The sequence below is a fragment of the Platalea leucorodia genome, assembly GCF_965183815.1.
Source record: "Platalea leucorodia genome assembly, chromosome: 7".
NCBI lineage: Eukaryota > Metazoa > Chordata > Aves > Pelecaniformes > Threskiornithidae > Platalea > Platalea leucorodia.
The window spans coordinates 9,149,138-9,169,083 of NC_138829.1; the positions used below are offsets into that span (position 1 = coordinate 9,149,138).

Consider the following 19,946-nt stretch of genomic DNA (forward strand, 5'->3'; position numbering starts at 1 on the left):
GAAAAATTAAATCTCCAGCAATCTTTTGACCTCTACTAAAACTTCCTGGAGCCAGCAGGCCCTAGTCTTCCCAATTAAAAAGTTAACTTTTGAAATTAGGCTTTAATCAACAAAACTTTAGAGCTTTAGTTAGGGAAGTTAATAAAACCAGTTTCTGTTTCTCTTTGGTTAAGGACTTTCTTTTTAGTAACTAACTGACCTTTTACTTGTGATTAAATACAGGTGCATTCAAAATGTGTTTTGTTCAATTGTTGAGTGTGACAAGGACATAAGAGATTAAAAATGGATTTTTAAATTGCACAGTTAAATACATATAGTATTTACAAAAGCAAATTATTTCATTTCACTAGATTTTTGTGTGTGTGTGGTAAAGGACACCAAGATCTTACTTCATAGACAGTTGAATAGAATACAGTATTTTCAGTTGGAAGGGTCCTACAACGATCATCTGGTCCAACTGCCTGACCACTCCAGGGCTGACCAAAAATTAAAGTATGTTAAGGGCATTTTCCAAATGCTTCTTAAACACTGACAGGCTTGGGGCATCAACCACCTCTCGAGGAAGCTTGTTGCAGGGTTTGACCGCACTCTAGGTAGAGAAATGCTTCCTAATGAAGCATTTGCTTGGACTTGAAGTCTTGGAAAAGCCTTGTCCACTTAATTTCAAAATCCAGTTTTAAAATAGGTATGCTTTTAAGTGGATGGATTTTAGCTGGGAGAGTTTCAATCTAATTTCAATTCAATCTTCTCAATGAAAAATTGCCACCTTTAAATAGGGTGCAGCTAACGTTGCCCCATGTTATTTGCATCTATTTCCAAATAGTTCATGTGTTTGGCAATGCTCGGCTTGTGTGATCATTCCTATTCGGTACCACAGGAGAAACTGCTGGAGATGTAGGGAAGAGGGCAGCCAAGGGCAGCAATAGAAATTTAATTTCTTCCCCTTAATTTCTCCCCATCACCCTCTCCTCCAGCCAGGGTTGGGACTGCTGAACTTCAACAGCAGGGCTCATGACCTGAAGCCAGCATATCCAGTCTCCTTTTCCATGGAGTGAAGGAGAATCATATGATTTTTTTTTTTATTCGCAGTACTGCCTCGCACTTTTTTCCGTATAAAGAGAGACGTATGAAGGAAGTACGTTGCAGAGAAAATGAGGTGTTTCATGTTTCCCGTTGGTGGGAAAGTAAAATTTTCCCCTCCATGTGCTCGTTGACGTTGTATGCTCCGTTGTGTGGCTCCCTTCTCTTCCCCGCTGCATCCCTTCATTGCAAGGGCTGCTCCTGGCTGCCGCCCTGCGCTTGCAATTGGGCAGCAGTGGGGCAGCCAGGCAGGAGGAGCTGGGGCTGTGCCACCCTCGGGCATCTTTCCTGGCCTCCAGCTGTATTGCAGAAGAGCCGGTGCTTCCCTAGGTCCTGTGTCATATCTGTCTGTCCTCTATAGATGTCTTTGTAGTATCTGAAGTGATGCTGGGTACTTGAATTGTTCCACTTGTATCTGGTGATTTGCAGTGTCTTTTAAAGAGAATTCCCTCTTGAGAAGAAAATAACCTGAAGCCTTTCAAACTGGTTGTATGGCCCTGCAGGACTGGGGGAGATGGTTAGTGGCCCTCAGGTTCTCCTCTTGTCTCCTGGAGGGGAAAGCCATAAACCTTACTTGTGCATGACTCAGATGTGGCAGGAAAATAGCGAGTGTGATTGCTGACTAGCATTATCCTGCGGGGTGCCCCGTCGCTGAAAGTCATCGAAGCTTTCCACAGGGAGACCGTAATTTTAATGTGGAGATTCTGTACTTGCGTGATTTTCTTTGTTCCTTTAAGATTCTGAAAATAAAAAAGGGGAAGGGAACTTTACATTGTGGTTGTGTGTCAACTCAACATCTTACTGTTTAAATCCTTTTGCTAAATGCCCATTATGGATGCTGCAGGGAGGGAGGGGAAACGCTGCTGTAAGTGCAGTAGTGATAATTGACCCACTTAAGAGAGCTGCTCTAATTTTGCATGTTACAGCATCCTGGAAATTCAGATAAGAATGTTGATCTCTCCAGCTAATAGGATTTCTAAATATATCATCCAAAAGAAGCAGGAGGACTGTAATTTTGCGTGCGTGTGTGTGTTCAGGCTAATGTTTTGTTTAAGAATTGCACATGCTGAAAATCTGCTTTTCTGTTAACTTGTTACTAACTCAGGAAAAAGAAGTATTTGACCTCTAGTGCTGGCAGGAGGAGACCTGATCCTGCCCCATTGAATTTGCTGACAAAATTCTCACCAGCTTTTGTGTAGAAGAGTGACCAACTTTTTTTCCCCTCAGGATGTTGGTACCCAGCAGGTGGCTCAAATTGTCAACTTTTCCACAATGCATCATTAAACAAAGTATCTGCAGAGATAGAGAGGGGAACAGGGCCACAAGATGGCCTATCAAGATTACAGATTTTTGGCTGGTTTTGATAGCTTTGTTTTTTGTTTTCCTCACTTAAGGGATATTTTTAACAGTAAAGGTCATAATAATCCTCTTTGGAAATTTGACTGCAGAAATACTTTTTTGCTTTAGAGAGCAGAGTATTTCAAGTCCAGGCAGTTCTTCCTCAAAGCACATCGATGGCTGCGACTGCTGAAAACAGTGGCGTTTGCGCTCGATAGAGCTGTTGCACCTGGATTGTTTTAATTTCGGAGGTCCTGTGCCCTTGCCCATCGTACCTTTCTGTGTTGGGACAAAACCAGTCGTTGTGGTTCCTCTTTGAAAGGAAGGGACAGGCTTTACTCTGTAGGCTTCTGGATTAGGTTTGCTGAAGCCTTTGTTGCTGTGGGCTTGAATTCCATTATGGGCAGGCAGAAGACGTGTTTATCGTTTGGCAGTCCGGTGCTCTGTCGCCATGTCAGGCCTTGCGTAACGCAGAAATACTGAAGCAGAAGCATCTGAACCGGATTTTTAATGCATTTAATAGTGGTCTGTTATTGCGTGCATAAAAATCATTAATAAAATTCATTGCATGGTCTGTCTTCTTAGTAATTATGTTCCAGTTTGGGGTTTCTGAAGTGATGAGACATTCTTGTGGTAAAACAAGGAAAGAAAGAGAAGCAGGGAACAGGAGAGCTAAGAAAGCATCAGTAATACTGGGGTAAAAATATGAGGGGCAGCCCTCGCTTACCAGCAGCACTGAGAGGGGCTGATGCTTTGAAACGTGGTGGCAGAGACATGGGAACTAATGAGGGGAACGAAGGCAGGACAAGTTCTAGGTGATGGATGAGGGGAGGGAAATGTGATGGCAGAGAGGCCTCCTTCCAGTGAAATAAATACAAAGGAGGGACGATAAGGAAGGGGATCACACCTCTGATGTCTTTGACCTTCAGCGATCCCTGCATGCTTGTGAAAATAAATATTTAACAGTCGTCTTAAAGCTTGTTTAAAAGAGGAAATGATTAGGTGGGCGCTCTGCTTAATTCAGAAGTTTATCTCTGCATCTGAATTTTGGTGCTTATGTCAGCAAAACCACCATTATAACTGTGTGGTGTTTTGATCTGATGGGAGCTAATATGTTGCAAACACCAGCTAAATAAAGTGTGGTACAGCTGGTCATTGTGTAGCAGATTCTTGCTTTTGTCAGAGGATATGCTGGATGTGGTGTGGGATGTGGAGGAGACGCTTCCCCTTCCTTCCCTGCGCGCCCACCCCCCTTAAGAAAAGGGAAAAAAAAAAAAGGTTACCTGATGCTTTATTTAAATAAATCCTGGTAGCAAACATGATCAATTATGGTCGATTATTTTTGATCTGGTCACTGGAAAATATTCCAGGTTGTAGCCATCACTAATGTTTTCTGCATTTTAATGCTTTAGAAGTCAATTAGAAAATTAAATGCTCTCCTTCATTAAAATCATTTTGAAGATTGTGTATTTGCATTTTAATGCAGTAAGAATGATGCCTTAGAAGACAAATTTGTGTTATTAAATAGTTTAATTAAGATCAGTAATGCAAAATAGGGTGATTAAAAGCCAGTGCGTTGAGACCTGTAAGCACTTCTGTGCTTGCTATCTGCAAATATTATTTTAGCTTGAGGTCTTCTAAAACTGTGTCCACTATCATCGCATTCTTAAGTCTTATGCAGCTTTTTGTCTTGCGCTTTTTGATGTTGTAAGAACAAAGTGAAGGTATATCAGAGAAACAATATTACCTTTCAAATTTGTTCTGGAAAAACAGGATTCATTCTCAAACCTGGCCTGTCTTCATATCTTGAAAGTGGTCTTGATAATGATTTCTTACACCCTAATAAAGTATAAGCCTTTTAAAAATTGGTAAAAGTACTTCTCAAGAGCTGTCTTATCTCTTCAGATGTTTCACTAGGATTTTGTTTGCACGACATAGTCTTCATACACAAACTTCATGCTGAAAATGCTTCTCAGTGTAAGACTTTTAGCATTTTGTAATCTCATGCCAAGTAAAATTGTGAGCTGAGCCTTTTCTAACCTTTTCCCTGTTAGCCTGCCTTTATGGCAAGTCCATGTCCTTCCTCGAAGGCAAAAGAAAATGTCTTTTAAGTTTAACTGCTAGACTGGCTCATATTGTAAGTGCGAATGATGTAATACTCAATCACATGGTGGTATGTCTGCTATTTTCTCCCCTTTGAGAGAGAGAATAATCTTTCCATCTTATCCAATTTCAGCAGTTTGGGAAAATAGCAGCCTTAAATGAGACCCAAAACAACGAAAATCTTCATTTCTTCCAGAGATCTGCTTTTGAAGCCAAACGTTCCCCATGCCTTCTTTATTTTGACTTGCTAATTGGAAATAAGATGTTGAAGATAACGTGTTCTTTGAAGCTTGTGTATTGTGTATTTTATTTAATCCTTTAAACATTTGACAATAAAACATAAATTGCGGGGCTCTCATCTTTAGATCAGCTGTAAGTGAATCATTTAAGTTTTCAACATCTTTCCAGTTTGGGAGAAACACAGTAGTCTCAGTGATGTTTTGACTGCATGTGTTGGTGAAGTGCTATGAGATTTGCTAATCAGTATTTTTAAATGGAAATGTATAACTGTTTCTTCAATGAAGGAGCAGCTTGTCTGCCAAAAGTAAAGTCTTAGCTTATCCCTTGACAGGGAGCAGAAATCAGAGTGCTCTTCAGATTCCTTTTGTATTGGTAAGCAGGGAGGAATGGTGAACAATATATTTTATCATATATGAACTACTCATGGTGGAAAGCAAATTTTGAAAGAGGGAAAATACATAGACTAAAAAAATACTTTTAGTGTGGACAAAAAATTGTCTAACTTATAATATGCTATAATCTTTTTAATATGAAGAGAAAATTGTGCAGTAAAAATAGATATTCAGCAACATGACATGCTAACTGAAATGTGAAAATCTTTATTACATAAAAACCAGAACTCCAAACATTGCCTCTATCTTATTGTCAGGAGAATTTCTCACCTTATCTGTTTTACAGTGTTTTTCCTTCTATAATTGGTCCTTTTAACTTTTTATTTGATTGTAGAGAGCCTTTTGGCCTTGCAGTCTCCGAGGGGAAACAAAGTTGTTATTGTCATTTCAGGTACCATAATGTGTGGCACAATTCTAGGACAAACACAAAGCTGGTGTTTCAAGTTAGACTGCAGAAAATTTGAGAGGTTACCTGCACTTGCTAGTTTCTGAGAAAGCACCACTGTGTCCTTGCTTTGTGAAGATGTTGTCCCTTCTAGCTAACTTGCATTAAAAATACACTATCCCCCCCCACCCCCCCCACCCCCCCCCAATGAAGCCATGGCTTCAGCGTAATGAAGTTCTGCCTATTCAGCTCCAAAGGTTGTGAGATTATAGATGCTTTTCTGTGACTTTTCCTGTTGGGCAAAAGAGCTGGGCTGTCTGAATTGAGAATATTTCTTTTTAAATTTGCCATTGAAATCACCAGTGAACCATCCTTAATCTCCAGGGAAATGAGGAAAGAAATGTAAAAATAATTGTAAGTCATTACTGAAGAAGTCTTCTTTTAAAGAAACATCTGGAGGTTTCAGCTGCTGCACCTCTCAGTTGGTGCCTGAATTCAGAGAAGGCTCATCTGGAGTTGAAAGTTTGGTTTTCCCACGAGTGCTGTTAACTTGTACAGAATCTAAGTTGAATTTTCTTTTCTATATGACAATTTCTGGTCGTTAAAGGATCAGTCTTCTAGAGAATGCAACAGATGGACTGCATCTGTGCTGCTGTCTCTGAGGGACTCCCAGATCACTGCATTCTTGTCACATCTGGAGGACCCAGTTCATTGCCAATAATTATTTCCAGCACATATTCAGATTATGGTTTTCCAGTTGAAAAATATTTTTGCCAACTTTCAGTTTAATATTTATTATTTTCCACCTAGACTCTAAGCTCTTACTTTGGCAGAGGAAAGCAACTCAAGTATTGGTTGCTGCTGGACTCATTCCTCAGGCTTTGAACTGGTAGCTTCAGTGTCTCAGCTGTTTCTCAGTCATTTGATGATGAAACAAGAGAATGCTCCAGTCCTTGGTTTTTGCTGATAATGTTGGCAGCCCTCCCAGCAGAGCTGTAAACTGGTCACTTTCCTCCTGTTGCAACTGGAGAAGTTGGGAGCACAATCAGGAGCCAAGAATACTGGCTGAGAGGTAGTATCCAGAACATGAGAACAGCATCAAAAAAAAAAAAAAGCTGGAAAAACAGTAGCTTGATAGAAGTGTTTCATCACAACAGTCCTTCCTACTGACAGGTTCTAGGATGGGAGGAAAGAGAATGCAGAGCACTTTCCACCAGCTCTCCAGGAGGCAGAGAAGATGTGGTACATAGAGGGAAATGTTTATTTCATCACCTTCAGATATATTGTCTATATACAGAGGAGACAGTCCAGAAAGCCTGTGTCCTATGTAGGGCTGTGGAATAATTTAGATTGGAAGGGCCCTCTGGAAGTCAGTTCTGCAATTCCCTGCTTATGTCCTCAGTAGATTGCTAAAGCTGTACTCTGGTTGAGCGTTGGTTGTCTCTAGCAGTAGACGTGTCATACTCTCTCTGGGCAACCTATTGCAATCTTTCACTACCTTCATGGCAAAGATTTTTTTTTTTTCCTAATATCTAATCAGATTTTTCTCATGCTGCAACTTGCATCTGTTGTGTTTCGTTCTGTCTGTGTGTGTCCGAGAAGAATTTTGCTCCATATTCTCTCTACCCCCTTCACTAGCTAGTTAAGACAGCATTAGATATCCCCTAATGCCTTCTCTTCTCTGGGCTGAACAAGCTCATCTCTCTCAGCTTTTCCTCATATATCACATGCTCCAGCCCCTCAGCCGTGTCAGGGGCCCTCCGCTGTAGTCACTTTGGAGTACTGAAGCTGTACGTAAGAACCTAGACCTGAACATGGCTCTCCAGATGCAGCCTCACAGGTACTGAGTAGAGGGGAATAACCACTTCCCTTGGCTGTTGGCTACACTTTGATAATACAACTCAGTATGTGTTTGGCCTTTCTTGATGCAAGAGCATGCTGCTGACTCCTGCTCAACTTGTCCATGGGGACCTCCAGCTCCTTTTGTGCAAGCTGTTCCTTAGCTGGTCAGTCCCAGCCTGTACTGTAGCAAGGGCTTATTCTGTCTCGGGTACGAGACTTTTCAAGAAGTTCAAAGACAAATGCAGCTCCTGTCAGCCCAGTTCTGCAACTTGCTAAGATCCCTCTGAACGGCAGCCCCACCTTCTGATGTACTGACTGCTCCCCCAGCTTGGTACCATCTGCATACTTGCCTCGGGTGCCTTCTGCCTTGCTGTCTCAGTGCTAATTGAGACAGCGTTGCCCCCGAGGGACCCCTGTAGTACCTATCTGCTAGTTGGACTTTGTACTGTTAATCACAGCCCTTCAAACTTGGCAGTCCAGCCAATTTCATATGTGCCTTGTAGGCCAGCTAGCCAAACCACAGCGTCTCAACAATTTGGCTTTAAGAACACCATGGCAGACCATGTCTTCAGCTTTGCTGAAGTCAAGGTAAGCAGCATCCACCGCAGTGCCAGTTTCCCCTGAGCCTGTGTCGGTTAGGGTGCCATGTAAAACAGATGGGTAGGTGACACTTTGCTCGTGGGTGCAGCAGTCTTTCTACTCGGCAGTTTAAGTGTTTGACTTGTGCTATGTATGGAGAATTTCTCTTTGCTCAGAATCCAGACTAATCCGTCTTCTGATGGGCAACACGATGACAGGTGCCCATTGGATGGGGGGCGGGGGCCGACACACGGACTGGTGACTAAAGCCTCTTCCTGACTTGTGGAAAACCCAGATTCGCTTCTGTAAGGGGAGTTAAAAGCCGAGAGGGTAGTCGGGGTCGAGCCCTGCCTGTTCTCCTTTTGAAGCTGTTGTTGCTGTGTAATCTGAAATGCAAGAATTGTGGGGCCAGGAGAAGAGCAAACAAGTGAAAGCTTTTGTAGGTGAACAGCCAGGCTTTGAGAAGATGTATACCTAGTTCAGCTTCCTTCTCTCAGGTTATTTCTGTGTGTGTATTTTTTTTACTAATGTATTTATTATGTATGAATATAATGACCTAATATGTAAACAGTTCCAGCAGCAGGACTGTAACTCCAGTTTGCTCCCTCCTAGCTGAGGGTCCTGGTGATGGAGGCGTAGAATTGATATCATTTTACAGAGGTCAGTATTATAATCCCCATCTTCTGGTTGAAGAAACTCAAGCACAGAAGGGAAGCAAAATGGCTTGCTCATCAGGGCAGTAATATGATGTAGATATATTTGTGTCCCATGGGCATCTGTACTTCACACAGTAGTATGCTGCCTCCCACAATGTAGGAGTCCTGTTCTGCATATTACTCTCCTATTAAATTTTGCTGAGACCCTGGAATATACTTTTCCAAGTATGTTGGCTAAAACACTTGGAATTTTTAGCTGAAATTGTGAGGAGGAGCAAGTTCTGCAGGCTCATTACCTGTGGTGTTGTACTGAGCTTGTTATCAAAATCCTAGGCTGAATTTGCAAGTCTCAGCAGTGGGGAAAAAAAGTTATAATTTTTATTGAAAGCTTTGCAAATATGACAATCAGTGAGCAGCTGTAAACACGAGACCCATAATAGCATTCTCAGTTGTTGTTCAGAGCAGAGCTGTATTTTAGGAGCTTGCCGTCAGCGTGCTGTAGAATATTATTTGAAATTGCACTGCTTGGTTACAATAAAACTACTGCAAGACTGTGTGAAAGGAGTCTAGGGGGATCTTTCCCAGCATATCACTGGCAGTTTTGATTTTCCCAGAGGCAGATACGTACATCGTTACTGATTTTTTTTTTCTCTCGTGAAGAATTCCAGCAGCTGAGATAAGTTTACAGCTTCTTAAAAACTGATAATGAAAGAGCAGTCTCTGTGCTGTAAGAGAGACACAAGATAAGTGCTTGCCACTGCTACAGCATTCAAAAGAAGATAATACAGGGATAAAAGTTTAAAATGATACTTCAGGAAAATATTCCTTATTTTCCATCTTGATTAAAACCGTTTAATGAAGGTCGTTAACTTTTAAGAATGTGAGAAATGCCATTGCAAGTAAATTAACTTCAGTGTGTTCACTAACTGATGCTGTGCAACATTGTCTTGTGATGCATTGGGAGTTCCTACTTAAGTGAAGTAAATATTGACAGTAATGCCAACAGAATTGCAGTACCCGTGACAAATAGACAATTGCAGCAGATTGCTTACTGAAGACCTCAGTTTTTGGTAGGATACCAGTATGTGTACTCCGGCCCCTTCCTACCCTCCTCTCCCCCCACACTCCTTGCCCCAATAAAGAGTTTTCCTTTTGCTCCTTAAGGATCCCTTCATAAAGATGAATAACCAGTAAATAAGGAGTTGACACTTGCTTTATCTTTTTTAACGCTGAGAATTGATATGTGTATTTATAAAGTGATTTTAGAGCAAATTGGTGCAAAATCAAATTAAATACTAAACTGAATAAAGGATTTTAAAGTTATTATAGGAGCTTCTTAGCTATGTGTTTTGGATAATAGAGGCATGAAAATTAGGACTGGCGTACTTAAAGGAGGGACTGAATCTGTGATACACATTGCATCTCTTTTTATTATAAGGAGCTCAGGATGTCACTTAGCTCTTAAGCCCTTTTTGTGTGTTTTGGACAGGGTGACAAATTTTTACGTTGATTTGCATATCATAAACCCAGTTGTTAGATCAGGATGTTGCATTAAGACAAGATGCAGCTTGGGTCTTTCAAAGGCAGGGAGAGGGTCTGAAAAATATTTGTTGCCCATAAAGTTAGTTACCTACTGGGAGATTATAACTGAAATATATATGAAAGCTTGTTTCTCTGAACTTTTGGAGAGACTTGGGAACCCCAGAGTCAAAATGTGTATTATAATAGTGGGACAATCGGAAGATTTCAGAGCATTTTACAAAGGAAGGGGAAACTGTTGTTTCCATTATAAAAACATGACAAAGAAGGATTTTTTTTTTTTTTTTTTGTGGGGCAGGAGCAAAAATGGAAACAGAAACCCAGTGTCTTGAGGCACAGCCTAGAGTCCCTCTAGGCTATGCCTTTCAGTTTTTGGGGAAAAACTGATTCCAAATGGGAAGCATTTATTTTGCACCCTTTTGTGTAGATAAAATACAAAGTGTATCAAATGCCTGTAACTGTGTTTTCCCAGCTCAATATGAGAATCAATCTTTGAGATGATCTAATTGAACTCTCTGAAAAGTTAGCTACCTTAAAATCTCAGATACGTTGTCTTTCTTCCCTGACATATAAACTCTTCCCTCCACCTGCTGTATTATACTTGTTCAAGGACCAAATTTAATCTTTCTCTAGGGGCAACTTCTCGAGATATAATATACTGGATTTTAAATTTGAAACAAATTTATATCCTTGAAGGGAAATGTGTCATGTTGAGAATTGTATCTGTTTCCAAGCATGATGCATCACTTGTCTCTAGCCCTGAAAGGTATTTAAAACTGGTATTTGATATTTTTAAAGTTAGAAAAGCTATTTCAGTTAACTTTCTTTTTTTTAGTTCTTCTTGAGCCCTGTTTATTTGGACTCTCAGGAAGTGAAGGTATCTCCTCACCCTGCCGGTGACAGCTTAAGGTAGTCTCTTTGTGCATTGCTGTGAAGTAGAAGTGAAGACATGGTTGCATATTGCATCTTGTCCACAGGTTGGTAAATTCAAATGTGCTGACTCAGTTCCTTCTGTCTGTTACCGTATCCCAAGATACCTGGGTAACTCTCCAAGGAGGTAATGTGAGTTTTCTGCTCCCATACTGCTAAATAAACCTCCCTTGGACACTCTTACAGTGGTACTCTAAAGCATAGCCTGTGCGAGATGCATTATTCTACATTTGGTAAAATGCTTTATTAGTAACTCATTTGGGATAAGCTGCTATTTATGAACAATAAAGCAAGCCCAGTTTAGAAAATGTAACTCTCTAACAAAAATCAAATTCTGTATACCTCTGTGCTGTTATGTAGGTTTCTGCTACAGTGAACATGTAAAAATCTATTTTATATTTAGTGTAGTCATTTCTTAAAATGAAAGCATGGGTTGAGGATTTTTTTTAACCCACTGATGTGGAGCATAAGTGTTTCTATTTATTTTATTGAAAATGACTAAACCAGACTGCTTTGAGGAGTTCAGCCAGTGTAAAAGTGGCATGTCGTCCTGACTTCCAAGCACTGCTGATAAACTAGTCCTAAGCGCCCAGTTTTCAGCTCCATGCTGCATTTAAGTTCTATAACAAAGATAGGTGATTGAGGAAGTTATCGTGAATTACTGTAATGCCTTTAATCAGATGCTCTGATTACTACAAGACTAGTAATTAACAGTTTGGTAGCGTTCGTGAGTGTTGCTCGGTCCATGCCTCAGGAGAGAGCCGGCCACGTCCGTGGAGCCGTTAGGCCTGGCGTTTTCTGACAGAGTGCTGGAGGTGTGAGGGAGAGTGGGAATGCAGAGAGCTCTCCTGCCTGCCGAGGTGAGGTTTTCTGATCAACAGGAATACACCATTAGGGGGAAAGGTATTCCTGTACTGCCTGCTTTCCAAATACAAGGGCTCCCTTTGGCGCATGGCAGTAAGTATCAAGCTCAATAAACGAAAAAGGTTTCCACAGGTATGTGCCTACAGGCATCTGATACAGAAGGGTTTATTCTGTCATTGTGTTACATGGCATGGGCTGATATGATTCTCTTAAAGGCCTTTGAGAATGGGGAATTTAACACATGCGATTGTTGTACTTCCCACCGAAGGCCATAAAGGAGTCAGCAGCCTCAGAACGGCAGGGGTGCAATTCAGTTTTTTGAAGCTATACTTTTTCCTAAAACAAAAGCTGTAGTGTCAGAAATTTTCTCCTAAATGAGTGGTGCTGTTTTACGTATAAGATATTAGATAATGCAGGTGCACGGATAAATCAAGTTCACTGATACTGGCAGGAAAGCAGCATCTGAGTTTGTGCAGACTTTGCCATGTCCCAGTGCTGGGCACAGCAGCTGCCGCGCTCCCATCCCAGCAAAGGTCTGTTGGGATAATTCTCCGAGGAGCACTTAATACCAGTGCATTAGACTCAGTATGGGTATGAAAGCAAAGATGTAGCGCTTGGCTTCTAGCATGGAAAATGTAAAACATTCTGTATCTACAGAATTTGGTTTTGTTCTGGTTTAATTGAGCACGGTAATGCTACTTTTCGAAAAGTATAGCTGGGCGTTTACTGTGGGTAAACCAGAACAGTACTATGATAAACTTTCACACAGGAACTGTGTATGTACTTAAAACAAGGAAGGTGTAATCAGTTTTACAAGATTTTGGTTTACTGTAAAGCAGTTTTTCTGCAGGCTTTTGCTCCTTATTTGTTTTAAGGTCTCTCTTTCAGATAAGGTAGGTCTTTGTGTTTTGCAGCAAGCTGGGGAGAACTCGGCAAACAGTGTTACTTTAAAGAGAAATTTGAGAAGGTGGGATGGGTGACTGAGAGATTGTCTCAGGCTCCAGTTTTGATGAATGCTTTAAGCCAGTGTAAGCTGGCACGGCTTCAGAAAGAAGTCATCTTGCTTTGCCCTTGCCTGCTCAGTCCTCCCCCAGTCCGTCCCCTGCCTTCTGTCAGCCCAGGTGTTTGTGCAGTTACATGTGAACTGGGGAGTTAATCCAGCTGAAAACGGGGATGGGGCGGGGGGGAAAGAAAAAATATTTGACAGTTCCCTAGGCTGGTTTGGCACATTGCTGCACAAATAGCAGCCCAGGGAAGGGGATGGTAATGGGCCAGAATCAAGCCAGTTTGGGGCAGGCTGGCTGAGATTATTCTGCTTTGTTTTGTTTTGTTTTTTTCTTTTTTCTTTTTTTGCATCTTTCCAAACTCTTCCATTTGGAGCTTTCTGAAAAGCAGAGTGTCGGGCTCATGACAGTGCTGGTTTTCCTTTGCTGCCTCTGAGCAGGCAGGGATTTTTTTCTCTGCTCCTAGTTTCTGCTGTTTTTTTGTCTCAGCCAGCTGCTTCATGTTTCCAAATGTGTGTTGCTGCTGTGCTGAATACCCAATTGTCATCTCAGAACAGTTCTTCAAATCTGCACCTCCGAGTTCTGTGAAACTTTTCTTTCACTGTTGGTACAAGAGTCATAACATTTACAGACTTTGTACACAGGGAAAAGAGAGAGAACTGAACTCCTTTACATTTACTTAAATCTTTACTATTTGTGTCTTCCTTCCCAGCTGCTTTCTTTTTATGCCCACTGTATTACCAAATGGTCATCCTGTGCAGCTTTTTGGACTGTGCAATTTCATACCTGCTTATGTGTTTGAACTCTTTTCAGACACAGGATGTTTTCTGCAGTGATTTTACTATTTACTCTTGTTTCTTTTTCCCTTGCAGCCTGAGCTTTGCTCCTTTCCTGGTGCCTCTCTCCCATTCTTGTCTGCCAGCCCCACTCTTCTTTTAAGTTCTTCCTTAAACCTTGCTTCTCCTAGCAACCTGTCTTGTTTTCCCTTACCAGCACTTGCTCAATTTACTGTTCAGGGGACGGGGTCCGTCTTTCTTGCTTGGAGACTTTTTGTTGTTTGAATGTAGCCAACTTGTTCATACATGGTCATATCATCCAGGTTGAAAATTAACCTCATCTCTCTCAAAACTTTTAAATTAATAATTACTTTTTCATTCTATACCTAAATTTTCTTTTCCCAAAGTAAATACACCAACTAGATTATCTCTTAGTAGCTTAGTATGGATATCCTTTGCATATTTTGTCCATCTGATATCCTGAATAATTGCGAAGTTGACTGTACAAGCTTTTTGGGACAAGAAATGTGTTTTTTTTTTTTTTTTAACTTTTTGGTTGTGTTATGCTGTGTTATAAATTTACATGTGACTATGTAAATACTTTGCAATATCCCAGAAAGCAAGTTATTTACTTGGAAGTCAGTAACACTAGGAATAGAGCCTAGCCCCAGTCCTTTGAAGACCGTATTCTCTAAGGGCAGCATTTTCAAAAGTGCTGAACGCTTGCTGCATATTCAGCTAGCCTGGCATCCTTTGAAAATATTCCTGTAAATGGGAATGACTCTGAAGACAATTATTAAGAAAAGCTACAGCATTAACTTAAAAGACTGAACTGTACGTGCATTGGGGAGTCTGAAGGTTAATGTAGCTCGCAGGCGTTGGATCCATCCAGTCTAACCGGCTGTGGCACCAGTCAGCAGCCCAGTTGCCCTAGATTTTGTCTACAGTCACTGGAGACAGAGGAAGGGAGAACTGGTATCAGAGGCTAATTCAGAGCTTAGGTGAGCCAGGAGGCTACACTTCTAACCCTTCCAGGTAACGCCATGAAATCAGGCAGGCTGGATGCAGCCCGAAATGGCTGTCGTCTTTTTTTAACAGTCTGCCTAGGTGGTTGTACGATGCTGAATTACTGCTGTTAACTTTGTCTTAACTATGAAGATGGGGTGTTGCATGTGCTGAAAGGGTACTGCTAGAGAAATGTCCTGATGTACCTGGTGAAGGAGTGCAGCACTGCTTTTTGTCCTTAAGTTGGGGATTTTAGAATACAGAATGTACAAAAATATAGTTTTATGAAATACAGATGTGCAGCTCTGTGCAAAGAAGGACAAAAACCCCACAGACCAAAATGCAATTCTTTTTGCTCATGCATTAATCTACACATAAATAAACATAGCTTTTTATGAAAATGGCACTTGTGCTTACCAGTTTGATTTGCTAAATGCTGTTTTATTTGTATACTGGAATGCAGCCTGTGCCCTGTGGACTTCTTTGCACAAAATTGCAAACTTAAACTTTGGAAACTGGCTCTCTAGGATTTCAGCCTCAAGGCAAAGCTTTTATTAGAGTTATCAGAAATGAGTTTTCTACAAAAGAATTGGTTTTGGTTGTTATTTTCTAATCATTTTAATTCAGTGTCATTGGGAACAGAAATGTTTAAGATAAACAATTAGTGCTGTCAGTCAGTTTTAATTAATTGCTAATTAAAATGGTGAAGGTTTGTAAAGCAGCAGAGAGACTTGTGGTAAGTCATAATCAGAAATCACTTCGTGTATGAAAATATGTGAAAGGAAGTTTGTGAATTGGGTGTTGAACTGAAAGGTGGAAAACTGGGTTCAGGGCCAGGCAAATGCAGTCACGAGTTTTTCACCCTGGTATCACTCCACTTCTATGTCCACCCCCCCTTTTGTCTTATCTTCATGTGTTTGTTACTATAAGTGCTTCCGGGAAGTTCCCATCTCTTATGTAGCTTATACAGAACCACAATTGCAAATACTTCATTTCATTCAGAACTTGAGAAAAATTTGTTTTAATATCCAGAGATTTTTTTTGTTTTTCAGTCAGATTTCCTATTAAGCTTTGCTTTTGCTTTTGCAGCCAACTGAATTGCTCTTGTTGAGTACAGAGAGGGACTTTGTGTTTACATATCTTATATATTTAATGGATCTGGTTTTAGTTTTTGTTAGAAACAGAAAGCATTTTAGCTTCAACTGAAAAAAGGTAATGCTTCATTAGTAGACAGCACGGCTCTTATGGATGTCAAATTTCTGCTGAGAGGCTTGCAGTCATGATTCCTTGGCATTAGTCCTCTTTCTGTTGTATGGCTGATTTTGTAGTAAGCTTGTAAAAATAAGTTCTGAAGGTAACTTATGAAAACTAACTAACTAAAATAAATACTAGACTGTTTGTCGTCTTTCTGCTGCTCATATGTGCCTGTATCTCCCAGATATGACATGCTACATAGTGGAAGAATTTTGACACAGTAGCATGAAATAATCTGTTTGAAGGTTTCCTGATTTTTAGTGTCTGACAAATATAAAGATTTTTTTAGGAGGGGGAACGACTCTATTGTAAATGATTATTGTTATTTTAAAAGCATCTTCCACAATTTATTCCTGCATCTCTGTATACAACTTTGGCAAATGGCAGTTTTGCCTCCTGCTAAATGTTAATACTGAAAACCAAGGGGATTTCGCTGCATGTAAGTACTTCAGGATTGCTGGAATATGTAAAATGTAGGTCTATCTGAAGGGCAAATGCATGCTCGTTTTGGTATTTTGGGTTTTAGCTTTCTGGTACTATTAATTTCATCATGAACTCTTGTTTCCTATGGTGCTGAGAATGAGATCATTCTTGCTGTGATTCATGAGCTCTCACATTATCCACAGATTACTAGATTGCAAAGGCAGAAAAGGAGCGTTCTGGCCACTCAGCCTGACCTCTTGCATCATGTTGGTCAAAAGATTCCCTTGAATTAAATCTTTTGAAGGAAAGCCTTTAGACTCATCTCACTTCGATTTAAAAGTTTCTAGTGATGGACAGTGCATACCTTGGTGAAATTAGCTTAAAGAATGAACAGCAAAGGAAAACCAGTTGAAACTGTTGAGGCTTTTCCCTTTTCCTTTTTTTTTTTTTTAAATTGGGTGCATTTATAACCTAAGTCCCCTTGTGTTTATGTCCTGCTATTTTGTATGTGTATATCTGCAATATCAGTAGCTTTCTGTCCCTTTGAGAACTTTTCCATGTGCTAGCAGTCTCTGTATGTAAAACTATCATTGTTTTCTTTCAGCTTCAAAGAAAACATTTATCTTATGATTGTATAATTTTTGAATACATATTAAGTATTATCTGCTGTTTTCAGCTGTTGTTGTATGGTCTCCTGAACTGTTCCAACTTTGAAAAGAAGTTTGAAAACAACTGCCTGTTTTTACAACTATTTCCTGCTGATAATTGTGCTCACTATATTCACAGTAAAGGCCAACCCGTTGCTACTGCATGACTCAAATTTCCCCTTTGCTTTTGCTTCGCTGTAGCAGCTACACATCTAACCAGGGAGAGAGATTGCTGGAGGCTACCTTAAATGAAATCCAGAAATGCCACATTTTTACTGTGACCTTTGCTTACAATTTCGGTGGACACTTGAACTAACTTTTCGAAGGAGCAAAGCAACTGTATGGTAAAGCATCTATAGTGTAGCTCTAAATTGCTTCAGAGTTGCCTGAACCCTGCAAGTGAATTTCCCATCTTCTTAGCTCTAATATTTTGTCATTATAAATGTATGCAGTGCTCCCTGTTTCTCTGTACTTGGACAAAAAGGTGGATTTATTTTTTTTTTTTACAGTAATAAAGCCTGAGCACTTGTAATGCGTTACTAAGTTTAGGTCTTCCACCAAAGTGTTTTTAAGAGTTTGAGGAAGATGAAGAATACTTTGGTATACAGATTTCATGACTGTAACTGAAGTGCCTAGGTTAGAAAAGTGGCTCTCTGGCTCACCTAGGATCTGAATTAGCCTCTGGCACTGATGCTCTCTGTGTCTCCTGCTCTGTCTCCAGTGACAGCACATTGGTGCCTCAGTAACCTATGAGCAATGCTTTTCTTTTGATTTTTTGGGGCGTTTTTGTTTGGTTTTTCTTTGGGTTTTTTCCTAAATTGTACCAAAATCTATTGGATATGGGTGATAATTTTAGTTTATCTCAGTGGTGAGGGTATCTCAAGGTGAGCATAGAGTAACCAGACACTTCAAGTCAGTAATGAGCTAGGAACATTTTCAGACCTAAATATTTCTGAATCATAAAACTGGTGTAGTGATTTCTTGCTAGATCTGTTTGAGTTGCTGACAAGTATGGTTCCTTGGCAATTTCGTTGTTAAAGCCTTTCCATTTTCTCCTTTCTCATTACTTTGACCAAAAAGTTGGGTTGAATTCGGTATTGCTCTGTGTAAATTTCTAAGCTCTATATTTTACAAATGGTTTTTGTTAGCAATTTCCTTACTGTGTTAAAATGTAAGATTACTTTAATGTCTTGTATAATATTATCTATAAGGAATTTTGGATTTTTTCAGCAACTTACTGAGTTTTCAGCTAATTAAATATCCAGCTATGCTGTGTTTTTTTTAAATGCTAAAATTAACTTTCACCAAATAATATTAACATAATGTATTGAATTTTGTAACAAATTTGGAGTACTAAATTCATATAATTTTAAATGCAAACTAAGGATAGAAATGCTCAAGGATAAAAATTCTTAGTGAGACAAATGTTTATGTATAAACTGATTACATTATCTGAATTATTTTCCTTCCATGGCTGATAATATTTAGGAGAAACGTGTACTATATTGCTCTGGAATACTGTAAGAACAACATACGCTAATACTTGCGTTACCATGATGTACCAAACTATACTGATGTCCTTGTGTTTTTTTAATACTGGATTTCTTAACACATTGCTACATACACAAACGCACGTACACCCTCGCGTACATGTCGTCTTTGCTTCTCTCTGTCTCCTTCTCTCACACTTTACTTTGACACTTTTAATGGTAAAACTGGAACCCTTTTACGATGTGTAAGCCACACCTGAGTAGCTGATAGGAGATCCAGCATGTGTTTCTTACTTTGATAGCAGTGAGAAGGGTACCTTTGTGCCTTAAGCTTAATGGTGTGGGTTTTTTTTTTTTTTTTTTCATTTATTGTTAAGACAGTGTGCTTACTTTCAGTAAAATCTACTGCAAACTTGTAGTGGTATTGGCTTGTAGTTAGCTATTACGAGTTCCAAGTGTGCCCATAATGAGTAGTAGACAGTGACCTAATATTTTTGCAGCAGCAGAGGATATGATGGAGTGAGTAAGAACTCAAAGGTAAGAGCTGTTTCTCTTGGTCAAAATGGCTTTCACTTTCCAGCTCTTTGACAGGTCCTCATAGAAGAGGACAAAAGAAAAACTTAGTTTGCTCTTCCATCTGTTTTTCTGGGCTCCTAAGCTGGCATAGGAGACTGATGATGCTTTATGTTCTTAAATAAAGCGTAATGAGAGTATTATATCTTGCTGCTGTTACTGGTTTTTGTTATCATTGGGTCTTTCTGGGGCTGCAGTATATGGTGAGTATTGTAAGTCGCACAAAGTGTTGGCTTGTTCTTTGAGGCCATCGCTCCACATAGGCAAGTTCTGCAGTAAATGCAGTGGGTGCTGGCAGGGTTTTTTGGGGGTTGAATGGTTAGCTGGATGCTGGCTGTTAAGAGAAGTGGTGCATCCAAGTACCTAGTCCTTATTTGGTTTCTTTGACAGTTAAACCTGGGTTTATTTCTTCCTTTTTGGGGGTTGCTAATGAAATTAAACACACTCATATTCAACAGGCATGTATATTCCTTGACTTCTTCACAGACATGTTACTTGACCTCAGTGACCTTCTTCAGGTATTGTATCTTTTTTCATTTGAAACTCTTGTTGAATTGTAAAAGTTTAAGATTAATTACAAGCAAAGAGCTGTCAGCATGGGCTGTTTGGGATGTTTTAACTTCTCTCTAAAAATTCTGAACTGGAAAATCACTGGGTTTGTAAATCTGAGTAATTGTTCAGTAAAATGAAATGTCCAACAAATATTTTTTGCTTTTAATGCTGCAAGTAACGTATCAAGAATTAGTATGATCCTTTCATCAGGATTCAGAGTTGCTGCAATGGCACAGGGTCAGATGTTACACATTTTTAAAACAACAGTTGTTGA

At 39.9% G+C, this 19,946-nt stretch overlaps 1 protein-coding gene across 4 annotated transcripts in view; it reads left to right on the plus strand.

Annotated features, from left to right (window-relative positions):
• The window catches only part of BRF1 (BRF1 general transcription factor IIIB subunit), a 175,139-nt gene that overhangs the window by 48,859 nt on the left and 106,334 nt on the right, over positions 1-19,946 (plus strand). For all 4 annotated transcript variants that reach the window (XM_082318546.1, XM_082318545.1, XM_082318548.1 and 1 more), the window contains one exon: positions 19,607-19,638. In XM_082318546.1, the coding sequence (XP_082174672.1) occupies positions 19,607-19,638 (32 nt within the window). The remainder of the gene's footprint in view (positions 1-19,606; positions 19,639-19,946) is intronic.